Consider the following 22975-nt stretch of genomic DNA (forward strand, 5'->3'; position numbering starts at 1 on the left):
TAACAGCCAGAGGGTCAACCATGTCCTGGGCTACATCCAGAGCCCTGTGGGCAGCAGGGGAGGGAGGGGAATTTGCCCCTCTGCCCTGCTCTGGTGAGACCCCACCTGCAGAGCTGCCTCCAGCCCTGCGGTCCCAGCACAGGAAGGACATGCAGCTGCTGGAGAGAGTCCAGAGGAGGGACACCAAGGTGATCAGAGGGACAGAGCTCCTCCACTATGAGGAAAGGCTGAGAGAACTGGGATTGTTCAGCCTGGAGAAAAAAAGGCTTCTGGGTGACCTAATTGTGGTCTCCCAGTTCCTGAAGGAAGCACACAAGAAGACTGGAAATTGACTTTTTACATGTGCATGTAGTGATAGAACAAGTGGGAATGGCTTCAAGGGACAGGGTTTAGATTAGATATTAGGAGGAAGTTCTTTACCATAAGGTTGCTGATGTCGCTGGTGAGGTTGCCAAGAGAAGCTGTGGCTGCCCCACCCCTGAAAGTGTTCCAGGCAACACTGGATGGAGTTCTGAGCAACCTGGCCTTGTGGAAGGTGTCCCTGCCCATGACAAGGCAGTTGGAACAAGATAATCTTTAAGGTCCTTTCCAACTTAGACCATGATTCTATAGTCTGAGTCTATGATTCTATTATTTCTACATGCTATGTTCTTGTAGCAAATTATTCAACACAACTATATTCCATTAAGTACACAGGGATACATTTCTGTAGGCATATTCTTAATGTTATTCTTAACAGGCTTTGATAAGCAATGTCAAATCTCTAGGATAAGAAAAATATTTTTAGCAAAACATTAAGGTCCTGGTACTAAAGCTTCAGACACATACCTGATGAAGAGCTACATCAGTGACCCAGTAGTTACCATTTTTATCTACACTCAAACCATGTGGTAAATAAAATCTGCAAACACAATGTAGAAGAATGAAGTTAAAAACATTTTTCTAGATAGATGTGAAGATTTCATTTTTCTCTACAGACCAAAAAACAAACGCTGTACACACTAACTATATGTAGCATTTAATGAAAAATACAGCTTTACAGCTTAGAATTTTCCTGACAAGAATGTCTCAGTTATGAAATTCAGTTGATCTCAGATATTTCACTCAGCATCTACAAGGACAATGCACAATTAATGAGCTCTGCACTTCTGTTAACCTGGCTGGTAAATGCAATTGTATGAAATGTAAGAAAGTAGAGGTGATAGAGATGGCAAATTAATTTTATTATTTGTTGAATTTGTATTTATTTATTTGAAGATACTTAGAGGCTACAATTACACAATTGTATATAAATGCACAAATGTAATATAAAACACATGAAAATGAGTTTAGGGACTCTTTGGCATAAAATATATGGAAATATTTGTTCAATTAATAAGAGCAAAACAGCTCAACTTACAGACTTTTTCCTGTGGAATGAAGCAGTTTTGCATTACTTGGATTCAGGACAATAATTGTGTTCTGTTCAATTGGTCCAAGTCCTCTTTGCTGATAGACAAATTTGCTGTCAAAAGAACTGTACAAAAAGATTTGAATAGAAAGCCAGCATTAGAAGGTTCTACTAATGAATGATATATGCGTAACTTAAAGCCAAATTTTGCAGTTCAGTTTCAGTGTGGGGTTACTGGGTTCTTTTTTCTTTAAATATGAACCTTATTCCATCACTGTATGATTGTGACAGTTGAAAGTGTTGTATGTCTGTATTTTCTACTGAGGTTATGACTTCTAAACTAAAGGAGCACCAAATCAACACAGCAACAATTAAAGGTAGTCCTAAAGCAAGTAAGTAAAAACCCCTTTTCTATTTTTTTTTAGTAATTTCATTTCCATGGCAACCCAGAAATGAAAAATTCAACAATGCATGTGAAGAAAAAATACAGGTAATCACCAGGGCATACCTGCCAGTAAGACCAGGTATAGTTTGTACCATCTAAGGCAGTCTGTGCATGTTTGTGGGTCTTCTGCTTTTTCTTTATTCATATGCAGTTCAATATTTTGCTAGAGCTTACTACTACAAGATTTAGTTCTTATGGTTCTTATCCTTTTCACAGTGTGTTTACACAAGACTGTAGGATATTATGTGCATTCCTCCTAATCCTACAAAATCACACTCAATTTTCAGGGTACATGAAATATACTAATAAAAACCATTTGGACATGTCACTATTTCATATATTAAGAATCAGGATAAGCTTTCCAGAGGACATTTACTAGGCATGGAATTATCATATGCTTCCAAGAAATAAAAATATAGTTGTCTGTATCCTTCCAGAGAAGTTGGCTATTACTCTAACCTGTTAAAATATATGTTCAGCTTTTAGTGAAGGTAAACAGAGTGTAAAATATTTTGAACAATATTTCAGGCTAAATGTTAGATCATGGTGTTTCATGTGAATGAAAAATGCATGAATATAAGACCCTGCTCCCAGTTTGTATTTTTAAATCCATCTGTTAATCCCAAAAGAAATCCATCCATGATCAATGCTACTTGGTAAACAAGAATATACTTTGTAGTCACAGAGAAGGCTATGAATAAAGCTATTAAAACTGTATATGGTACAGTTCTAACACTCTCACATCTCTGCAACACTAAATATTTGTATGTCTAGAATTTTTAATGTGGAAAAGCGATATTGGCATCATATATAACAAAAAAAAAATCAATACAGAATGTGTTTAAGTTTCTGCATAGTCCATGATAAAAAAACCCTTTAGATACTGCCATTCCACATAGCAACTATCTGTAACTATTTAATTTCTGGCAGAAATAATATCTGATGGAAAAGAATCCTTTTGACTATGAATGGTTAAGCCAAAGGTGATAGCTACTAGAACTCTCTCCAGAGTTCTGCCATCATGTAGAGGGAGACAATGGATAAATGGTAATGACACATAAAGGCCTACACTGGTGTTGTACCTTCATGTTTGAACATGATTCAGGAAGGGCTGTTATATTCTTTACCATTCATTGGTATTCGTGCCATGACAAGTTCTCTTAATTTTAAACTTTTATTTTAAAAGGAGTCTAACACTCACAAAGGCTTGCTCTAGCTATGGATGACCACAATTGCAGCACCAACAATGGACAGACTGAACTAATCTTATTTTTAATCGACATAGATAATTGCAGAAAATCTACACAAATAATCACAGAAAAGCATCTTAGTGATGGTAGATATTGTACAAAACAAGCCCCACAGAAAACACGATTATATCTATGCAGAACTGACTACCTAGACTACTTAAAATAATTATTGGCTTTCCTTGTTATGATTTTGGCTCTTAGTAACGGTTCTGTCCAGATGCCCAAGTATTCCCAGCTCTCTGGGAACTAAGTGCTTTCAGTGTAAATAAGAGATTGTATTGTATGCAGAGAAATTTTACTGAACCTCAGTTTATGGGAGTGACCTTCCATTCATCACCTCCCTATCAAACTTCTTCTCTAGGAGGATGACTAGAATACTACAAAATCACAGTCACTCTTTTCTTCCCAGTGTTTGAGATTATGTTCCTTTAACTGATAAATAAGAACACAAACAATCTGACTACTTGTAGCTTAAAAGCAGCAAGACCAAAACCACACAAAGAGAACAACAAAACACAGTAGTCATAGTGCTCTAAAACATGGTTTTCTGCTAGGTTCTGCACTTTGACACTGAAGGACAAGTAAAATCCACTGCACATCTACTATTTCTAATTTCAAACTCCAATGTAATTCCACAGTTATGTTTCTACTTCTGATCTGGCCACATCACACTAATGCAAACAATTTCTTGCTAAATCTAGTATCCTTCTTGTGGGATACATGGTAAATTTAGACAGATCACCTGATCTCATAACCTTTGAAAGCACAGCCCTGAAATCTATTCTTGATCAATATCCATCACCATTGTGGTACTGTGCTCAGCCTGCCTACCTTGACAAGAATACAGTAACAAGAATATAATTTATATTCTCTAATAAGTTCTTTATAAATTGGATGAATAGTATACATTTTTCACCACAAAATGCAAAGTAACTTCCAGCTGATTCACTGCTTAGGCAGCTGTATGGTTTTAATTTTTTTCATTTTACACAACACATGCTGCTTTATAGCAAAGACTGTTCTGAAACTAAAGAGACAATGCTGTAGAAGAACCTTACTTATTTAAGATTATTAATTTTTAAAAAATCATATGCTGAAGGAGTGCTACAGCTACTGCAAACCAGCTACTGTATTACAGGGCTTGTCACTACTTAACTTTTGTGTTCTAAAGTAGACTGAAGTTACCTTTTGCAACAGCATAGATCATTCAACCAGCTATATTTAGCTGAATGAGGATTTAGCTTTTGTGGCATATGTTAATAAGGCATTGGAAATATTTCTGCACAGCCTAACAGCACAGATTATTTTTGTTTAATTTGCTTCTATACTAAGCTGGTGAAGCATTAAAACAGAAAATAAATTCTGGGCTTTCAGGCTATTGATTTATTATGTTTACAGCTTGGTAAGGAATATTATATTCAATTAACTGTGCATTTGCAGCTAATGATAAAAGTTAACTTCAAGTCCGGTAACTTCTTACACTTCCCCCACACAATTGTCATGATAAACCCCTTCCAAATACCATTTTTTTTCTTGAAAAATGAGAATGCCAATTGCCTTCCTTTTTCATCACAAGGCATGAAAGGGACCTCAAACTTAATGTCCATGTATGTACCCCAAGATAAAATGGGAAGGCTGACTGTGTGAGCACGTTTCTGTGTGCCTCTTCTCCATGCCACAAGATTTGGAACAACAGCTTAACAACTTTTCAAAATACGTTTTAAAATCACCACACTCTATATAAAAGGCCTACAGAGTTGTAGTTTAGATGACTTAAGGGTCCCTACCAACACTAGGTTTCCTAAATATTAATTAACTATGCTTCACAAGAAGAAGAAAAAAAGACTTGGGAACAAAATCCCTGAAGAACTAGGACTTAATGATTAGTTATCTTTATGGAAGGCCATGTGTTACCAAGCACAGGTGGTACGTACATGGATTTCCAGACTATATATAGTCTGGAAATATATCGTAACTCCAATCTTCTTTTGCAGCCACAGCACAATGAAGCTAAAGTTCTATCTGTCTCTCAACATGGTTGACTCATCATGCACAACGGCTGTTTTAGGAAATGTTAGTTTCTTTTGTTTTGTTTAAAATCTGTAGGCTTTTCCAGTACTGCTGGATCTCAAACTCAAGTTTTGTGCTCTGAGTTGTTGATATATTTCAATTGCCAGACACTCAAAAATAAGTATTTCAGAAGGACCAGCCTATTTTCAAATATTTTCACAATTCTTTATTCAACAACACAGAGAACAGCACCTGTGTTCCTGAGTAGGAGGATAAAAAAGCAGCTTTTACACAATACTTGAAGTCTGAGTAATACAAGTTGTATGATGCATCCTTTCAAATTCTGTAGTTTGTATTTATATACACTTGAGCTGGACATACCACTGATACATGAGAATACTGTATGACAAAAAAATGACTGCCTTATCTGCTGCATTATGTTATTTAGCTTTAAACCAAAATAAATTACTTTCTTTCATAAAACACTATTCAAAGCATAATTTGTTATCATAATGTTAAGAATACTGTCCTATTTTTCAGATACTATGTTATCTTAAAATTAATTCATCAGGATTTGAAAATAGCCCTACCTTTTAGTCTTATATCTATATATATAGAGAATAGATGCTTAAGAAGAAGAAAAAAAAGAGAGAATTTTTAAAGGCTGTATTAAAAAGGGTACTACATAACATGCTTGTACTACTTCCTCACAGTATTCTGTTACAATTTCAAAAGTATCCATATAAACACATATACAATTTTAATAATCAAAGACATAAGAACCCTATAAAAATAAACAAAGTATTCTTTATTGGAATGTTCTCTTCTTAGAATAATATACCTTTGACTATAACACTTTACAAACACTAGAAGGACTACCATTCCAAAGTTCAGACTTTTTTGGTTTGAGTGATGCTAAATGCAGCAAATTTTATCAAATGAGTAGAACAAAGTTTATTTTGAGAGAGTACCTTGTAACAATCCCATTTTTTTTCAGTGTATACAAACACAAAGAAGAATACACTGGACACAGGTTTCCACGTTGTAAACCCAAGTACTAATTGTAGCATACCATACTAAAACATTATTCATTAGGCTAATTATTCCTGCTAAGAGAGATGGAGAGGTAGGGATAAATAATCTCAGTGAATATCATAGTAATGTGGTCATACCGTTTAAGGAACTAATGCACTATATTCTTTTCCTCCGGAGACACATTCTTACTGTCTAAAGACCTAATAACTCATCATCTTGAAATATCAGTCACCATTTCTATTCTGAGTCTCTGAAAGGCATTTTCAGCTAAAGAACTGAATTTTTAAATGGAAAAAGAACTTCAATCTGTCTTGAGAAGGTATATAAACAGCACACAGGACTTCAACCTTCTAACTCACCATTCAGCAAGGGTCTCTACTTACTTTACATCCCAAACATGATCACCTCTGTGGAAGACAACTAGGTTATTTTCAGGGTCCAGAGCCAACCCAGAAACTTGGCCTAGTTTGAGGTCTAACCCAGGCCACTCCACAGCCTCTGCTATGTGGAAATCTGACCAAAGAAAGAAATAAAACAATCATGTAGCATATTTGTAAAAAGAATCCAAATATGGTTAACTGGCATTTGATACAGAGTATTGGAATTACATGGACATTTTCTTACATGCAGTATTTCCATTCAATGCATTGCAATTTAATTCCAAGCATAGTTTTAACATAGTAAAGCATGCACAATCACTGGCAACCTGCAATGTACAGATGAAAGAAATGTCAAAATTGCTTTTGACTCCATTCTTTTCTCTATCTTATAAAGATACATGTATACAGACTCCAGAAGTTTTAGCAGCTTTGTAAATACTTTCTACACTGAAAGATTTCAAAAATATACAATTCAAATCGGCAGGCAAATTTACATATTAACAATCAGTGTTTTATTAAAAACTGCATAATACCATGAATCACTAAATGAAATATGTGAAAGGTGAATCATGTGGGTTTTTTTCCTATTAAAGCTTTTAATACTATGAAAAGAAGACTTCTTTTTCCACAGAAGACTAAAACTCAACTAAGGGAGAGAAATTTAGTTTTAGAGATTAACATAAAAAGCTAAAAATATGGTCTCTTCAACCTCTCTTATGCAAAAGTAGAACTGATAAGGATAAAAGGCACAAACTGTTCAGTATTTGAAAAGTTGCAGGAATTTGATTGCAAATATTAATTTCTCACAAATCACCTGCTTAAATACTATTTGGAAGAGGTTGCTCGTGTGTGGCTCTGGAAGTATATTAGGAGACAAATGAACTAGAGTATCAAAAATAAAAAATATAATGGCAAAAGAGATCTCACTAATTCTGATAAAAAGAAAAAAGAAAAATTAGAAAATTTGTTCTACATGTTAGGAAATCCACCACTGCTTTCTTTTCAAAATTGATTTGTGGAGCATAATTCAGGTATTTCTACAATGCGTAAGTGCATGTAGACACATACAGACAAACTGATGATGAATAAGAAGCAATTTCTTTGAAGTTATGTGAAACTGGAGCCACTTCACTAACAGGCAGTGTGTTTGAAAGCAACTATGCTTTACTTTGCCACTTTCAGTTCATACAGAGTTTGTGAGCTCTGCTGTGATCCTGAACACCAATCACTGGGGTACCATCTAGGCAGGTGAAACAGATACCCAAATCCACAAAGTGCCAGGGAATCTTGCTTTGAAAGAAGGCAAATCACAGACCTTAGAACACAGCAGTGAAGGAGTCTGAGAGGGTTCACCTTCACCTGAAGTGATTTTCCAATGAAAGACAAAATTAATGAGAAATGGTGTATAAAATCTTTAAGCCACCTCTGCAACCCATCTGTCCTGGTAATACCCTCTCTTTGCATTTCATTTGGAAGAGATGTAGTCTGAGGAGTAAGAACAGGAATGGACTGGAGGGAAAATCTCTGCAACCTATCCAAAAGAAATATGAAACCAGTGCTGAAAACCTACTGCAGACTAGGAGATGTTTTACCTGTTTGAACTGCGATATCATAGGTAGAGTAGGTGACCTAAAAGAAACCTAAAAGCAATCAACTAGTACATTGTATCCAGGATAGTAATCAGAAACTTGTAAAACAAGAAATCCTACCCTGAAGGATTTTAGCTAAACAAATGCTGCAAGCTAAAGGAAAAACTGTTAAAAAAAATTATACTTCTGTATAGCTAAGTTGATCACAGCAGGTACACTGCGAGGTATATTCACAGATGTTTGGATTTTGGAAGGAATAGAAGAATGGAAATGCAGAGTCTGCTTCCTCACTTGCTCATTCCGTATCACTTTATGCTAAACTCCAGAAAGCTTGTCTGTGTTTCGTTACAGAGGCCTCAGAGCCTTTTTAAAAAAAGTTTGGGCCTCTATTTAAGTTTTTCAGAAGACACATAATATAAAATAGAAAATGTTTATACTTAAAGGAATAAAAGATTTCTGATCGATCAAAACAAAAAAAAAATGAATGTACAGTGATATACAATCTAATCACAAGAGCCCCAGCCTCAATACAATCTTTAGATTTTATCACATTTCTCCAAAATTGGTTAATTAGTATTGTATTTTATTTTTCCTTTAAAAGTCCATTCTGAAAGTCCTTTATTCAGGTTTCTCTCAAGGCAACTAGCTTTTTAATACAAACTCACTGAATTTAGACTTCCTTTATCTAAGTCTTATTACTATTTCCCTACAAGAATGGTCCATGGAACAGCTTCATAAGAGACTAATGAAAATTACTTTTCCCACTGGAACAATTTATAATTACTTGGAATTATATTATTTATATATTAATTATTATATAATATTATTAATTATAATTACTTAGAAAACAAGATCACTAGTTTTGTTGTAAATGAGATCTCTAAACTAGGTACCAGTAAACTACCTTTCAACCTGGAATCCTCCTTCCTTTCATTAAAAAAAAAGAAAAAAGAAAAAAAGAAAGAATTACCTAGATTTAGAACATGCAATAAATACTCTAAACAAGTGAAAGATGAAAGCCTTATTTATTGACACAATTGCAATTTACTGTCCAGAATTTCCTGGAAGATCATTCTAGCTTTTAACTTCGTGAACTTTAAGTCATGTTGCATTTACTCCCTGCTATCAGAGCGCTTGTTTAAATCTTGACAAATTTAATTTGAATTTTGGGGAAATTAAATTAAACCAAGACAAGTTTTTTTTTGTGCAGTGCGAACAAAGGAGTTTTGAAAATTGGAAAATTACTCTTTCTGACTTTCTGAGAGGGTATAACTGTACTAGTTGCAGTGATATGAAATAACCTGACAGATTAGTGACCAGTCTAGGGTAACAAGCTAACAACAGTGCAGGAAGAGCAGGAGTATAAGGTTTAAACATTTATAACAACTTTACTTACTGCATTAGCCACTTGCTATTTCAGGCCAATTACATATTAAAAATTGGAATATTTGCATGACTACAAATATTAAACTATTTTAATACTGGTGATTTTTAAACAGTTAAATTACATTGATTTAACAGCAGAGTCTTGTCCTAAAAAAATTGAGATTTTTTTCAATTCAATACAGTAAGGGTTTTTACAAAGGTGATAATTTTTTTATTAAATCAAGATAGCTTTACTTCTTCCCCTGAGTAGGAAAATATGTTTATGGAATATCTTGTTCTAAAAATGTAAATACTTCCCTAAAAAGAAACCAAAAATGCTAATTAAAAAAAATCAGTTTTCTTTTTTCTTATACCTCAAAATTGCATCAATTAAAAGTTCATTTATTAGCTAGTCCTCCACCAACAAACTCCCCTCAAATGAATATAGGCTACTGACATATCCAGGCAAATGCTTTCTGTAGTTAAAATTCACGCTACAAGGTATGTCAAACTAAGCCATTTATTCAGCTCACTGACATTCCCTCCTCTGAATCAGTGAAAACTGAAAGGAGTTTTCTTCTTTGCCTTGTATGCACCACGTTATTAGTCTAAACTGAACAAACTGCTTTTGTAGAAATGCTATCCACATTACTTTCCTGAACATTTAATTCCAGTGAGGTTTATGGAATTATTTATGATTTACATATATGTCAGGCACATAGTAACATTCCACCTCTTTTTTTGCCCTAAGCCAATAATTTGACAGGCTCTTATTTAACTGGATCGCACAATGTAACCCTGGAAAGTCCTCATCTTTGATTTTCTTTTAAATATAAACCCAAGATTTTGGTGAGCTTAAACACTGTAAAAGAACCTTGTATAAGCAGAGACAATGCATGTTAACATTATGAACAGAAATAAAAATCAAATGGTTGATAGATGATACATAATGTGTACAAAAGTATTTGAAAACACCAATCTGTGTGGTTGCAACATAAAAGCTGGCATGTGTGCCTACAGCTTATGGATACAAAAGGCTTTCATGCATATCAGCTTCTTTTATGAGATACTAATCACATGCTGCATTATCTGTCTTTCCACATTAGCAAGTAAGGCTATGTAAAGGACAGTCAATATCACAGAGACCAAAATGCAAGTAAAACAAACACAGTAATTCCATGGTTTCCGCTGTCATAGAAACCTGAAGGGAATAAATTCTATTTCTAGCACAATAAAATAGCCTGTACAAGAATATTTGGAGAGTCCAGCCCAATTTAAAATCAATATGCAGAAAATTTTACTTCTGAAGAATTTTCAGAATTACCTACCATTTTTTCTGAATGAGAGACAAATATCTGATAGAATAACAGCAATAAATTTTATAAAATTGTGTATCTGACAGATCAAGGAAATCAGCAAACTCATAAAAAGTATTGATTATTCCAGCAACCATTTTACAGTAGTTACTTGTATTAAATTCTTCACTTCCTGTGACTACTATATCCTATGTGTACCTTGTTCTAGCGTAACTGATATAAAATCATCAAGTAAAAGTCTTAAGAGTAGAAAATTATATTGTACTGTTCAGAAAGTATTGGTGCTGTGCCATCAATACACATTCTTTCTTCACACATGCAGGGGGAAAGAACCCCAGTGAAACACCTCTAAGTAGAGGGGGAACATTTCAAGCCTCCATTGAAATTCCCTTCAGATTTTGCTAATGTGGATCACAGCACTTACATTGCATTTCATTGTATAAAATTAACCCAAACCCACCTCCTTTATGCTCTTTTTCCCAGCTTCCCTCACCATGCTTAGACTGTTGTAAAGAGAAATGCCTGCTCTCTGGTAGCCTCAAGGTAGACTCTAGTCTGTGAAATTTCTGAATTCTGTCTCTGACAAGAATAGTATTGTCCCTTTCATCATGATTTGTTTTGTCTCTGGCAAGATCCTTCTTTTGGACTACATTAGCAATCTCTGCTACAAGATCTGATTCTGTTTTTTCTGTAGGGTTATGCTTATGCACATGTACAACATCTTCCCTTTCTCCTAGCAGTTTAGAAAGGAGTGAATAGAAATCACCTGTACAGAAAAGAGAAAAGATAAGAGCAAAGGAGAAAATATACCAATTATAACAGATGGAATAGTTTTAGAAGACTTCAGCAGGGTACAATGTAACAAAGTTATTCAAACTGTTATTGACAAAAGTAGCAAAGACGAACTGTTACAGTCTTAGGAACTGAACAAGCCAGGTTTCTAGTATGAAAATACACTGTCAAATCACTACTGACTTTAAATTAGATATAGATGCCCACTTTTACCTGATACTCTGACATCAAAAAATCATCACCTCTGGAGAGATTTTCTTGGGAACAACGAACAAGAGAAAAAGAGAAAGGGAAAATGAAAGAAAAAGGGAAAGGAAAAAGTGTGCACATTTCAGTAAAATAATATTTATGATGGAATTATCTGGATTTGCCAAGCTACTGCAGAGTTATATTTTCACAAAACAAAGAAGAAAAATTCTATAGTTTTATCAAAATTTTCACTTACAAAGACATTAATAGACAATCATTCTACTTTTAAAAACATATTTCTTTGAAGTCTGTCATTGTCTAAGAAACTTGAACTGTAAGAAAAACAAATTTCCCATTTGCAAACAGATTCCATAGCACCCACTGTAGAAAAAAGACATGATCCATTAAATTTAGTTTATTTATTCAGTCTGGGTTCTACTCCTTCTTTTACTCCAAACAGTAACACTCTTTAGTCATGGTATCATCTGGCAGTGAAGGGAAAACTATCTTCTCAATGTGCTTGCTAGCAATGCAGTTATCACTGTAACTTTCTTAGAAATTCAACAAACATTTCAGTACATTCCAGAACAATAGCTCAAAGCAAAAAAGCCATTAAAATAATAAAGCTTCCACACAAACCAAGGAAATAAACAAGTAAACAAACACCACACCATTGCTGCAACAAAAAATAAACTGAAACCCAAAAACCCCATTCAGAACCAGAAGTCATCACTTGCAACCTGGTACAGAGGAAATTAAGTATTTTGAAAATGGTCCATGGAGGATCTGTCATGTTATTAAACAGTCCCTGTTCAATGATTTGGAGTAGGATTGCCTTCCTTGCCCTTGAAAATGAAATATCCTAGATGACATACTCTGTCAGAAAATAACTACCAAAGTAACAGGGCCAATTTCAATGAAAATAACAAAGGAAATTAGAGAAGAGAGAAAATCATTAAGCTGTATAACAAATAGGAATTATTTGCTTCAAATGCAATTCTTAAAGCTAGAGCACTTCATTATCTTAATACTGTCATTTAATGAGTCCAAGTACTGATTTAACACAAATCCAAACATTTTAAAAATATATTGCAGGAGTTTTGGATACAAACCATATTCATACTGAGAAAGATTTTTAATTAGTAAAGCAACCATCAGCTGGTGCTGAAGCAGAAACACAGCTGAAATTTTCTTTACAAAAGAAACATTTGGCATTGAAATACTCTACGCTGGCCTTTTTCTTCCACAACATTTTAAATATTAAATGAATGTCATACAAAACAAATATTTTGGCTGGAGACCTAAAGATGACCTATATGTAATCATTTCCAGTGAGAGGTCTGAGCAGCAAAAGCACTGCTTTCCCTAATGTAACTGTGTGAAGTCTCCCTAAACAAACAAGCCTGATGCTATTTTAAACTGCAGGCCTTCTTAAAGCAAGCTTAATGATCCATGCACAGTTCACTCTCTCCTAGCTCTATATCAACTGTCTAATCAACTGACTTGTAATTATTGGCTGCAAAAGGACAACAATATACTACAGTTTTTACAAAAGTTTCAGAACTCTATCAGATTATATGCTCATTCTGCTTGAGTAAAGAAGTTTGACAGCTTCATGCTCCAGCCAGAAGCCCTGCATCCTATCTCTGGTGCAAGTCTTGTCACAGAATAATAAATCCAGTCTCTAAAACAGATATTGCTTGTTGATTTAAAAAATAAAAAAAGTACAAAAAAATTATTTTGTTTACCTGCCTGATATTAGCTCTTTCAAAAGAAACTGTTAAAAGATAGCACTCCATAGAAGACAAGAAGAAAAGAGAGCAAAAAAACCACAAAATGTCCAGGGAATAACTTTTAGGACAGAATGCTTTTATAGAAAACTCCAATGGTCCTTATAGAAGTTATTAATCAGGGATTCAAGTCTAAGCAGAGTGATCTGTTTTGGTTTTCTCCTAGATCTGAGCCAATGATCATAAGATACATGAGGAATCTTCAAACACTGGCATATAGAGTAGAGCAGTTTGAGTACTACAGCCACTGTCCATGGGTATAGATAAGGTATTTTGCAAGCTGAGCTTGTCCTCTTTGAGCTTTCATTAAGCAGGGGTTTTGTAACCACAGCAGTTAAAAATATTTAGGAACTGTCTGAATGTATGGGAAAGGGTATACATCAGAAAACAGAAGTGGTTAGAAGTGCAGCTGCCCTGAAACTGTGATCCTTTCCTTAACTGAATGTGTTTGAACATATGGAATCTCCACACAAAGTTCAAAAAGCATCCATGAAGTCTACATACGTGACCAGTATCTCCATATTTCTGGCACAAACATTAGGCTGAAGTCTCCTGTCAATGTCCTGGCATATTGACAGAACTCAGAGTATTTACAAGAGACATGGAAGTGAAGAATTTAAGTTTCCTGATTACCCAATGTCTGCAATCCTGCTCTAAATTCCATACACTGAATGCGTATCTAACTTTCTTTCACCTTTGCTTGTGATGTCCAGGCAGATTCCAATAATTTGTAAGCAGTGTAATTTTAAGAAATAGTTCAGAATTTGCTAGAGATAACTAGCAAAGAGCAGACCTCATATTGATTCTGAGTGAAAGCTGTTCTGTGCAAAGCAATATCCAGCAAATATCAAAGCACTATCTTGTGTTGCTGCTTTGCAGTGGTCTTGCTCCAGCTGGAACAGTTGAAGATGTTGTTTGCCTGAAGATACTCAGTAGGAAAGGAACATTGCTTGGTCTTTGTTGTGATGAGAATGCCTGAGTATGATTAGAGAAAGACATGGGTGAATCAACAACTTGATCATCCTGAAGAAACTGAAACCTAGTAGTGCAGTCTCTGGGAAGCTGCCTGATTAGGTCACTTTCAGAGAAGATACCTGTATTTCTTACATGCAAGCTATCAACACGGTGTCCTCTATAGAAAAGATAATTAGCTACAAACACATGCAGTTTATTGTTTCTGGAAGAAGTGATAGGTGTCAAGACCAAATCTCAAGAATGAAACAATGCACAAGCATATTCCAGTAAGTTTCCAGAAGTTCCACTTCCTGTGGTGGTTTTACACTAGCAAAATTCTTTTAGAGAACAATGTTTTGGTATATAGTCACAGAAACAAAATAATAACACTGGTAATTTCATTGCAAAACATGAGTTGACCTTCATCTGATTTAATAAAAACTCAGATTAAGGTTGATAAAGCAGTTTACATATGTAATGTTTTCTGCCACATGGTTTAGTTTTAGGAGCTCCTTGTGAGGAGCAAGCAGTTGGTCTTTATGATCCCTATGGGTTTCTTCTAACTCTATATACTCTATGATTCTATTTCTAAAAGCAGAATTTTTTTTCCAGCACTAGAGCCCAAGTTCCCCAATTTGCAGGGAGCAATTGCTGTCCATGGTCCTTCAGCAGCACACCATGGTGCTGCGAGAAGCACCAATTTCCAGTTTAAATGAAGTATCTAGCCATGGTACTGCAGGATCAAGCTAGACAGATCCAAAGTTCAGCCATGGTAAACCTGTCCAGAGAGCCTGAATGTGTACCTATTAAGATACATATGTTAAATCTCATTTTACTACATTTCAGAAAAAAAGAGAATTTTCATGCCCAAAATCTGTATTTTTGTCATAAAGTTTCACTGTGATGGTTCAGGGAGGCTCCCCAGTCTGTCACTGGAAATTTAGACTTCATACTCTTCCTTTCAAACTTGTTTCTTGGTCCTGTTAGGATAGGACCAGGACATAGGTTTTCACAGATGACTTTGAGATTCCAAATATCTCTGAATAAAATGGGGTGTATTCTGAGACTGCATGTTTCTGTCTTAGCATGACGTGCTTCTGTTTTGTGGGTTCAGCTGGCAAAAGTGGTCAGGGTCATGGTCAGATGCTATGGGTCCAACTATGACTTACTTATGACATACATAAGATAACATTGCTGGGAGAAAAGGCATGGAATAACCTATGTAATCATAAGTGAACAAAATCTAATGCCTGTTTCAAGTGATATTTAACAGTGTTTGACATAATAGGCAAAAAAACTTTCAAAATGTCTTCTAGTTTGCTATTACTTTTCATTCAAGTCATGATTTAATCTGGTGCTTTGATGAAAGCTCTGGAAAGATTCCTGAGAATGAAATAGTATTAAGTAAGGCTGTTTCTTCTGAAGGGATTTGAAAGGCTGGGAAACATAGATATGAAGAAATGAAAAGAGTTAAGCTGCTCTAGAATTTCTTGGCCACCCTCACTGCCCTCCAATGATGTGCACTTACAGCACAGGCAAACTGACATATTTGAAGAACCTGGAACCACATCTGCTCTCAAGACATATCTAAGCAGCTTATAGAGCTAAAAAAGGGGATGGAACAGAAGGTAAAAAAAAAAATCTCTTTTTAATTCTATGTCTGCATGTCCCTAAGAAGGGCTTTTACTATCATATAAATGCATTTTGTTCTTTCCTTTTATGCCAAAATATTTTGATGTAGAAATATTTTCAGAGCCCAAGCATAGTTTTTAAAAACTCACTAGGTTATAGTAGTTTGTAAACGGGAAAGTATGAAAGCTAAGTAAAAGTATGAAGGAGGATGAAGAATTTTCACTGAATATTATATTTTTGAGATGTGTTCCTTGTCAACAAATCAAACCCTGGTACTCAAAATCAAGGCTGCTTACAGCTACCCAATTGCCCTATTCTTTCCTTCCTGACCAGTAAAAATTTCCTAACAAGAAGCAATAATTTTGTTACAATAAAATACATTTATTAGCTACTTCTAGATGATTAGCAATAAAGACAACGGTTTTACTACACAGCACCTCACTGTGCTTATTTGGATATACTACAGACATTGGAATTCCAGCATATGGTCACCAGTTTCACCTCAAATTTCTATTTCATGCAGTATATACTTTGAAATACATTTAGTCTCACAAAATTACATAAGTGAGAATATGTTTATTACAGAGGAGTTCTGCTATCTTCAATTTATTTTTTTAAGCATCATCATGCTTTATTTTAAAAAAAGAGACAGCAAAATTATTAAAAAGGAAAACATTTTGTCAATAATAATAACAAAAACATCAACAACAGTAATAATAATTTTGGTTTGTTTTAGATTTGTGATATAACTTAATTTTTCTGAACTCTTCGTGTACTAATACAAGGTACTACACTTCCGATTTCTTCAGACCCACTAATGATATTATAAGCAGCTTTTGTAGTTGTTTATTGATAAGCAGCCTTTTAGAAAACACCCAGGAAATGTCCCTCTGTAATTTTAAGAGGCAGAGGATATAAATCAAGGGTCAGACAGTGAAGACCGAAACATCCAACTTAAAATGGCTTCCTTCCATGTTCGTTATACTCTTTTCCTGCTTAGATATGCAACTTACACCAATTGCATTTTTTTTTATTTAGACCTGATGCTCCTTTTTTTACTGTGCTGACGATGCTTTTGTAAAGATTATGAATAACTTATCCTAAGCAAATCAAAGGCTCGTCTTTTATTTACAAATTTTGAGAAGGATCATTCAGTGTTGAGAGAGCAAGCAAGTCCTCTGCTCTTCTGAATCTCTCTAATTATAATTTCCTAGCATATATGCATATATATATATATGTATCTCACTCCTAGTATCTTTTAGTAGCATTTTCTTCCAAGGTTTAATTAAGTCACTTTTATCTTACTTTTGTACTCTCTTTAAGAGATCTCATACAATCTGAACCCTAAGCATGTTGTCAAAGCCTAAAAACATCTTAAGATTTTCTTGTACATCTGGCCTTAATCTAAAAATGTCTCAAATACTTCATTCTATACATCCCACATCAACAGTGGGACACAAATTTTTCTTTTGTTTCAAGCCTCTCCTAAGGATTTTTAATCACCTACCAAATCAAACTCCTCTCTTTTCTTACAGTCATATACAAACTAGCAAGAGTAGATTATTAAAAAGTGATTTTAGAAAGAACTGTAACCCATGCTGGCAGAAAAATACATCATCTTATTGGTTGATGGTGCTTCCATGGTTTTGCCACGTAACATTATCAGAAAAACAAACTATTAAAAAACTCATCACCTGCCTGTATGCTGATTCTCCTTTCCTCTTCCTTTCAACACCTGCCGCGCAAGATATTGCAGGCCTCCCTTCACATTTCCCCCGCTCTTCCCTCCCCGCCCCCCTTAAGAAAACAAAACAGAGATGGTCAGAGAGCAGAGGAGCCATATCTCCTTCTTTCACTTAAACCAATCAGAGATTTCTATGCCAGGTGCAAAAAGACATAATTCAATGTGTTTTTATGGTAACAAGCTTTTTTTAGAAATGCAGAACTTTACAAAAAATATGCAACTCAACATAGACATTCCAGTTTCCCAACTCACAGATTTAGCTACAACCTAGCAAAATATTTCCAGCTAATGCCTAATAAACACCTTGTGCAAAATACTTATCTTTCTGTGTGAGTGCATGTGTGTGCAGTCATATGCAACTATACCATACGACTGAAAATAATTAAAAGATGGGGTAGACATCGAACAGGTAATAAACAGGAGATTTATGTGTAACCTTTATTCAGACCCCATTTTGTACAGGTTACGATGTTAAACTTTCTTACAAAGAAACTTCTTCCTACAGTCAACGGGCCATCACAATATATGTATATTTAACCTTATTCAAAGATCTTCTTTCCAAGAATTCCTGAAAAAATAATTTAACTGAACAGAAAGACTTCTAACATTTTTATTCCAGCTTCTCTGTTTATGAAACACATGCTTGCATTAAAGTACTTCAGCCTGTACTGTGAAATTAAGATCCATAATTACTGTTACTTTGCTAGACAAATAGACTTGTAATTTATTTTGTGTGTCCACCTAGAAACATCTCAGAGTGTGATTTTACAGGGTACTTCTTGTCATATTCCACACCTTACATTCAAGCCACATTTCCAGTCAGTTTCAGCAGGAGCTGTGCATATGAAGACTTAGTTCCAGTTCTTTGCTTTGCTGGAAAAGACTGGGAAAACAGATCTCGACATCAGACCACCCAGCTACCTAGAACCACTCTGCAACTCCCATAAGAGCCTAGAGAAAAACACTGTAATCAGAGAGCATAAAATTGCCTTACACTACAAAGCCATATTATTTTCTTTCTGCTGTGTACTATTTCTCTCACTGTACACATTTTAATCTCTAAAACAATAAGGTAGAAATGCAATGAGGTGTTTTCTGTGAAACCCATCTCACCACTAGGACAGCAATTGTAATGACTGCAAATGTGAAGCTCGGCTTTATAGAAACTAGCATATGAATGCTTGACTGAAACTGCAGTATTTCTTTAAACATAGGAGGTTTAATAGGATTTCAATTAACACATTCAGCTGTGAAAAAGAGACGTCACATGAATCTATCTGGGACATTGCCAAAAGAAAGATCTTGCATTCCTTTATACTGAACTTTCCCATTTGAACTCCTGCAATAACTTAGTCTTAGGGCAACAAAGAAATAATGATGGATAAGGGAGAAAGTTCCACTGTATTTGTAGTACCACCACGACTGCTGAGAGCAACTGCAACTTTTGACTTGCTTCAGGTTCCATCACCAGAAGCAAAATATATGTTACTTTTTTGGTATTAACTCCTGAATTCCCTAAGCCAGACAGAAATAAAAATGTACTTTTCTAAGTGCCATGGCAAACATAACATCAGAAGCACAATGAAGATTTCAACTCTTTTCTCTCCCATATATGTGTACGTGACATACATATGTCTAAACACATGTCATTCTAAAACAAAATCTAATTTTTGGTTTCTATGCTGCTACTGAATTTTCAGCTCAAGCAAACTTAAATTTTGCTTTAAACTATTTAAACATAATTATATTTAGTTATGTTTAATATATGGAAAATATAATAATATAAATATAATCAAATAATTATAGTAATTTTAGTAGTAAAATTTTTGCCACTTCTACTTCCTTTTATGATTATACCTAATATACACAAAATGAGATATCAAATCATGAGCAAGACATTAAATACTGGACATCCGATTAACCATCAGCTGTCTTACATTTTCCTCTTTTTAAAGAAACTACTTCTGCTATTGTTTATATGCACAAGTTTCTAAAGCTTTCAAGTACACCATCAGCAAACTTTCGCAGTAGTAAAGGCTGCTTCACTGCTTGCATACCAAAACAAACCTGAACCGCACTACATTGTACTATGCCACAGGAAAGTGGTAAACAAGCAGAATGAAACATATTTAGGTATTTTTTCAACAGAGAAAGACATGGCAGAGATCATGAATGCTAACAAATGGTTTTTGCTCTACTGTATCTATAGAGTACAATTTAATCCAACTTCTACTGATGAACAAAAAACAAACATGCATATTATTTGTTTTACTAGAGACTTGATGTCAGCAGGAACAGGAATTTTCCAATACACCTAATGTCTAAATCAATTGCATTTCCTACAATAATTCACTTCCTATCAGCAGTTTATCTTCACTGTTATTTCAGAAACTATATAATGAGGTCAGTTTCATTAAGATAAGTTCAGTTAAATTTTAACACAACAGCGATTTGGCTTTGTCTTCATGCAGACTGCTGGTTCACTTTGTGATGGTTACCGCTTATTTCTACATATTTGCATTGTTTATTAATATGCCTCCGATGAATGAAGATGGTGAAATTGAAAATTTAATGTAAAAGCAATTAATGTAAAAACACTTGGATGTACCAATGTAATAAACATCCTGTGTGTGACAGGAGGTACCTCTGTTCCCAGGCAAACGTGATATACACAAAATTTATAGGCAGATACTTCATATGGCACACTTTTTTGTTTTCCCCTTTTGAGGCAAATCCTTAGGTTTAAGAGTACTGAAACAAAAATTGTCTCTGACCATATCTCTAACCTCCAGGTTAGGATGTACGTACTTCTGATGCCTTTTCTCTGGTTGTAGAATTATGAGCCAAACATGATTAAGGGATAAAAGGGTTATTTCAGTGTTTAATAAGGATCCTTAGGTGCAACAATGTGTCAAAGTGGAATATGCTGAAATTCACACACATGGTATATTGCATATATGATTTTACAGACTTTTTAGATTAGTATATTTGACTTAATGAGAAGTTTAAATGAATGGCATGCAATTTCTTTATTTTAAAGTATTCTTCCCCAGATGTGGCCTCAGTCTAGTCTATAAAGTATGTTTTAGAGAGGGCTTTGATTTCTCAAGATAGTGTAAGGCTTTACAGGCCCCCAGCTGTGAGGCCTTTAGGATGTTTGGGTTTTTTTGTCTAGCAGAATATCAGGACTATGCCAAAATATTAGGCTTAAAGAATTACAAATATGTATGCTAAAAATACTGAGAACACATTAAAGGTATATAAAAAGAAAAGGCAAAAAATCATCATGGCATCACCTCCATGGCAGCAGAACAATTTAACAACTATTTCAGTGTTTATTGAAGTAACGGTGTTTATTTCACCGTTAAGGAGGGGAAAATAAGTGGCTAAAACAGCGAGAAAGAAACCCACGCAAGATAAAACAGAGAGTTATTGGAAAATTGTTGATGTGCTTTCTTTAGAGCAAGTCAAAGGTTTAATTTACTGAGCAACAGCTCAGCAGCAACAGAACTAATCAAAGACTTAGTTCTGGTGTCTCTGTGCTTTGTAGGTAAGGTTATCATACAGAATATGCCATGCCAGACCATAAAGGGAAATACTTCTATCTTTCACCTCTGTGAAAGGATGTACTTGTACAATTACCTCAAACCCAGTGGATGTATGAATGTGCCTGTCTGTAGGGTCTGCTGCCTCCTCCCTTCAAACTGTAGAATTTTCCTGCCATTAAGGTCTTGTTCAAATTTGGCTCCTACTGGCTAACTCACTGAAATTATTTGAGAAGATGGATGAATTGGCAACACCATTGCTCAAAACTGATATGCCCCACAAAACTGGACTCCAATTTCTATGTAATTTTTACAGGCACATTTTACAGACCATTTTCAGCTCCTGATTTCCCCAGTCTATCCGAGGTGCACTTACAGAACCAAAACCAGCTTTCTAAGCCAGCCACTCAACTTTCCCTCTTTAGAGACAAAAATAAAACCAAACCTGAACTGTTTTTTTCTGTTGTTTTGCTTACTCAGACATAATTCAACTTAAGTTAGAGCTGTATCAATATAAAATTGAAGACAGGCTCCTGCAAATGATGGGAGAATTTATCTTAATCTAACAATTAAGAAGACAAAATTAAATTCACAGCAACTACTCTGTTTTGGTATTTCACATCATGAACCAAAGTAATTTCAAATTAATAAAACAATTCCATGTGTTACCATAGAAACAGGTTAGATGAGAATGTATATTAAATAGTGCTCTCAAGAAACCAGACTGCATTGCAGAAACATCTCCAAAATACATTTCAAAGATAAATGAGAAAGATTTTAACAGCAGGATCTTCTTCAACACTTTTTTTCAAACAATAATGAATTTAATAAAACATACATATAACAAGAACCTTGATCAAATGCTAATGCACTTATTGGTGATTTAAGGGTAAAGAAGATTGTCAGCATGAATTTTGATGTAAATTTGTAAGCAGATAGCTCATTCTGCTCTGAAAGAGGATTAAAATATTTCAGTTGTTCTTCTTTCTTAAAAAATACATCTTGAATTGATTAAGATAAATATCAGATATGTCACCGTAATATTGTTTCTAATACTTTAAAGTTCTTTCATGCAAGACAGTTTCACACTCTAGAAGATAGTTCTATGTAACTAAAACTTAATTATTTGAGTTAACTCTAAAAAATGGCAGAGTACATAGAAAATCTGACCCCTTTGGGAGATGTTATCAAAAATTCTAAACACTGGCCAATCTTCGCTCTTCTTAAAGGCAAAAGGAAATTCGCTTTAATTTAGTCCTTGAATCCCAACGTTGTTCAATGCAAACTGTATGAATCTGTAGCTGATGAGATCTTACCCTTAGTCTAAAGAAAAATCCTAATACTGAGGCAGCTCTTGTCTAACAGTATATGACTCACAAGAACTTTAGAGTCTAAGATACTTCTGAAGCATATATAATATTCTGAGTATTTCTAAAATCTTTATAGAAGTCATATTTTTTTCTCCAGCTAAGTACTACACACATTTCTGTGTGAGTTGTAATGCACACATGTACATATACACAAATATAGTAAAAAATAATAGAGTATT

General features: G+C 34.7%; 1 protein-coding gene across 39 annotated transcripts in view; it reads right to left on the reverse strand.

Moving 5' to 3' along the window:
- The window catches only part of PAM (peptidylglycine alpha-amidating monooxygenase), a 150019-nt gene that overhangs the window by 13479 nt on the left and 113565 nt on the right, over nt 1-22975 (reverse strand). For 24 of the 39 annotated variants that reach the window (XM_088157288.1, XM_088157282.1, XM_088157272.1 and 21 more), the window contains 4 exons: nt 11241-11546; nt 6514-6643; nt 1400-1516; nt 829-901 (listed from right to left, as the gene is read on the reverse strand). In XM_088157288.1, coding sequence (XP_088013414.1) covers nt 829-901; nt 1400-1516; nt 6514-6643; nt 11241-11546 — 626 coding nt within the window. The remainder of the gene's footprint in view (nt 1-828; nt 902-1399; nt 1517-6513; nt 6644-11240; nt 11547-22975) is intronic. The other 15 variants (XM_088157307.1, XM_088157302.1, XM_088157296.1 and 12 more) reach the window with 1 other exon arrangement.

Source organism: Sturnus vulgaris, chromosome Z (assembly GCF_052056855.1).
Source record: "Sturnus vulgaris isolate bStuVul1 chromosome Z, bStuVul1.hap1, whole genome shotgun sequence".
Lineage (NCBI taxonomy): Eukaryota > Metazoa > Chordata > Aves > Passeriformes > Sturnidae > Sturnus > Sturnus vulgaris.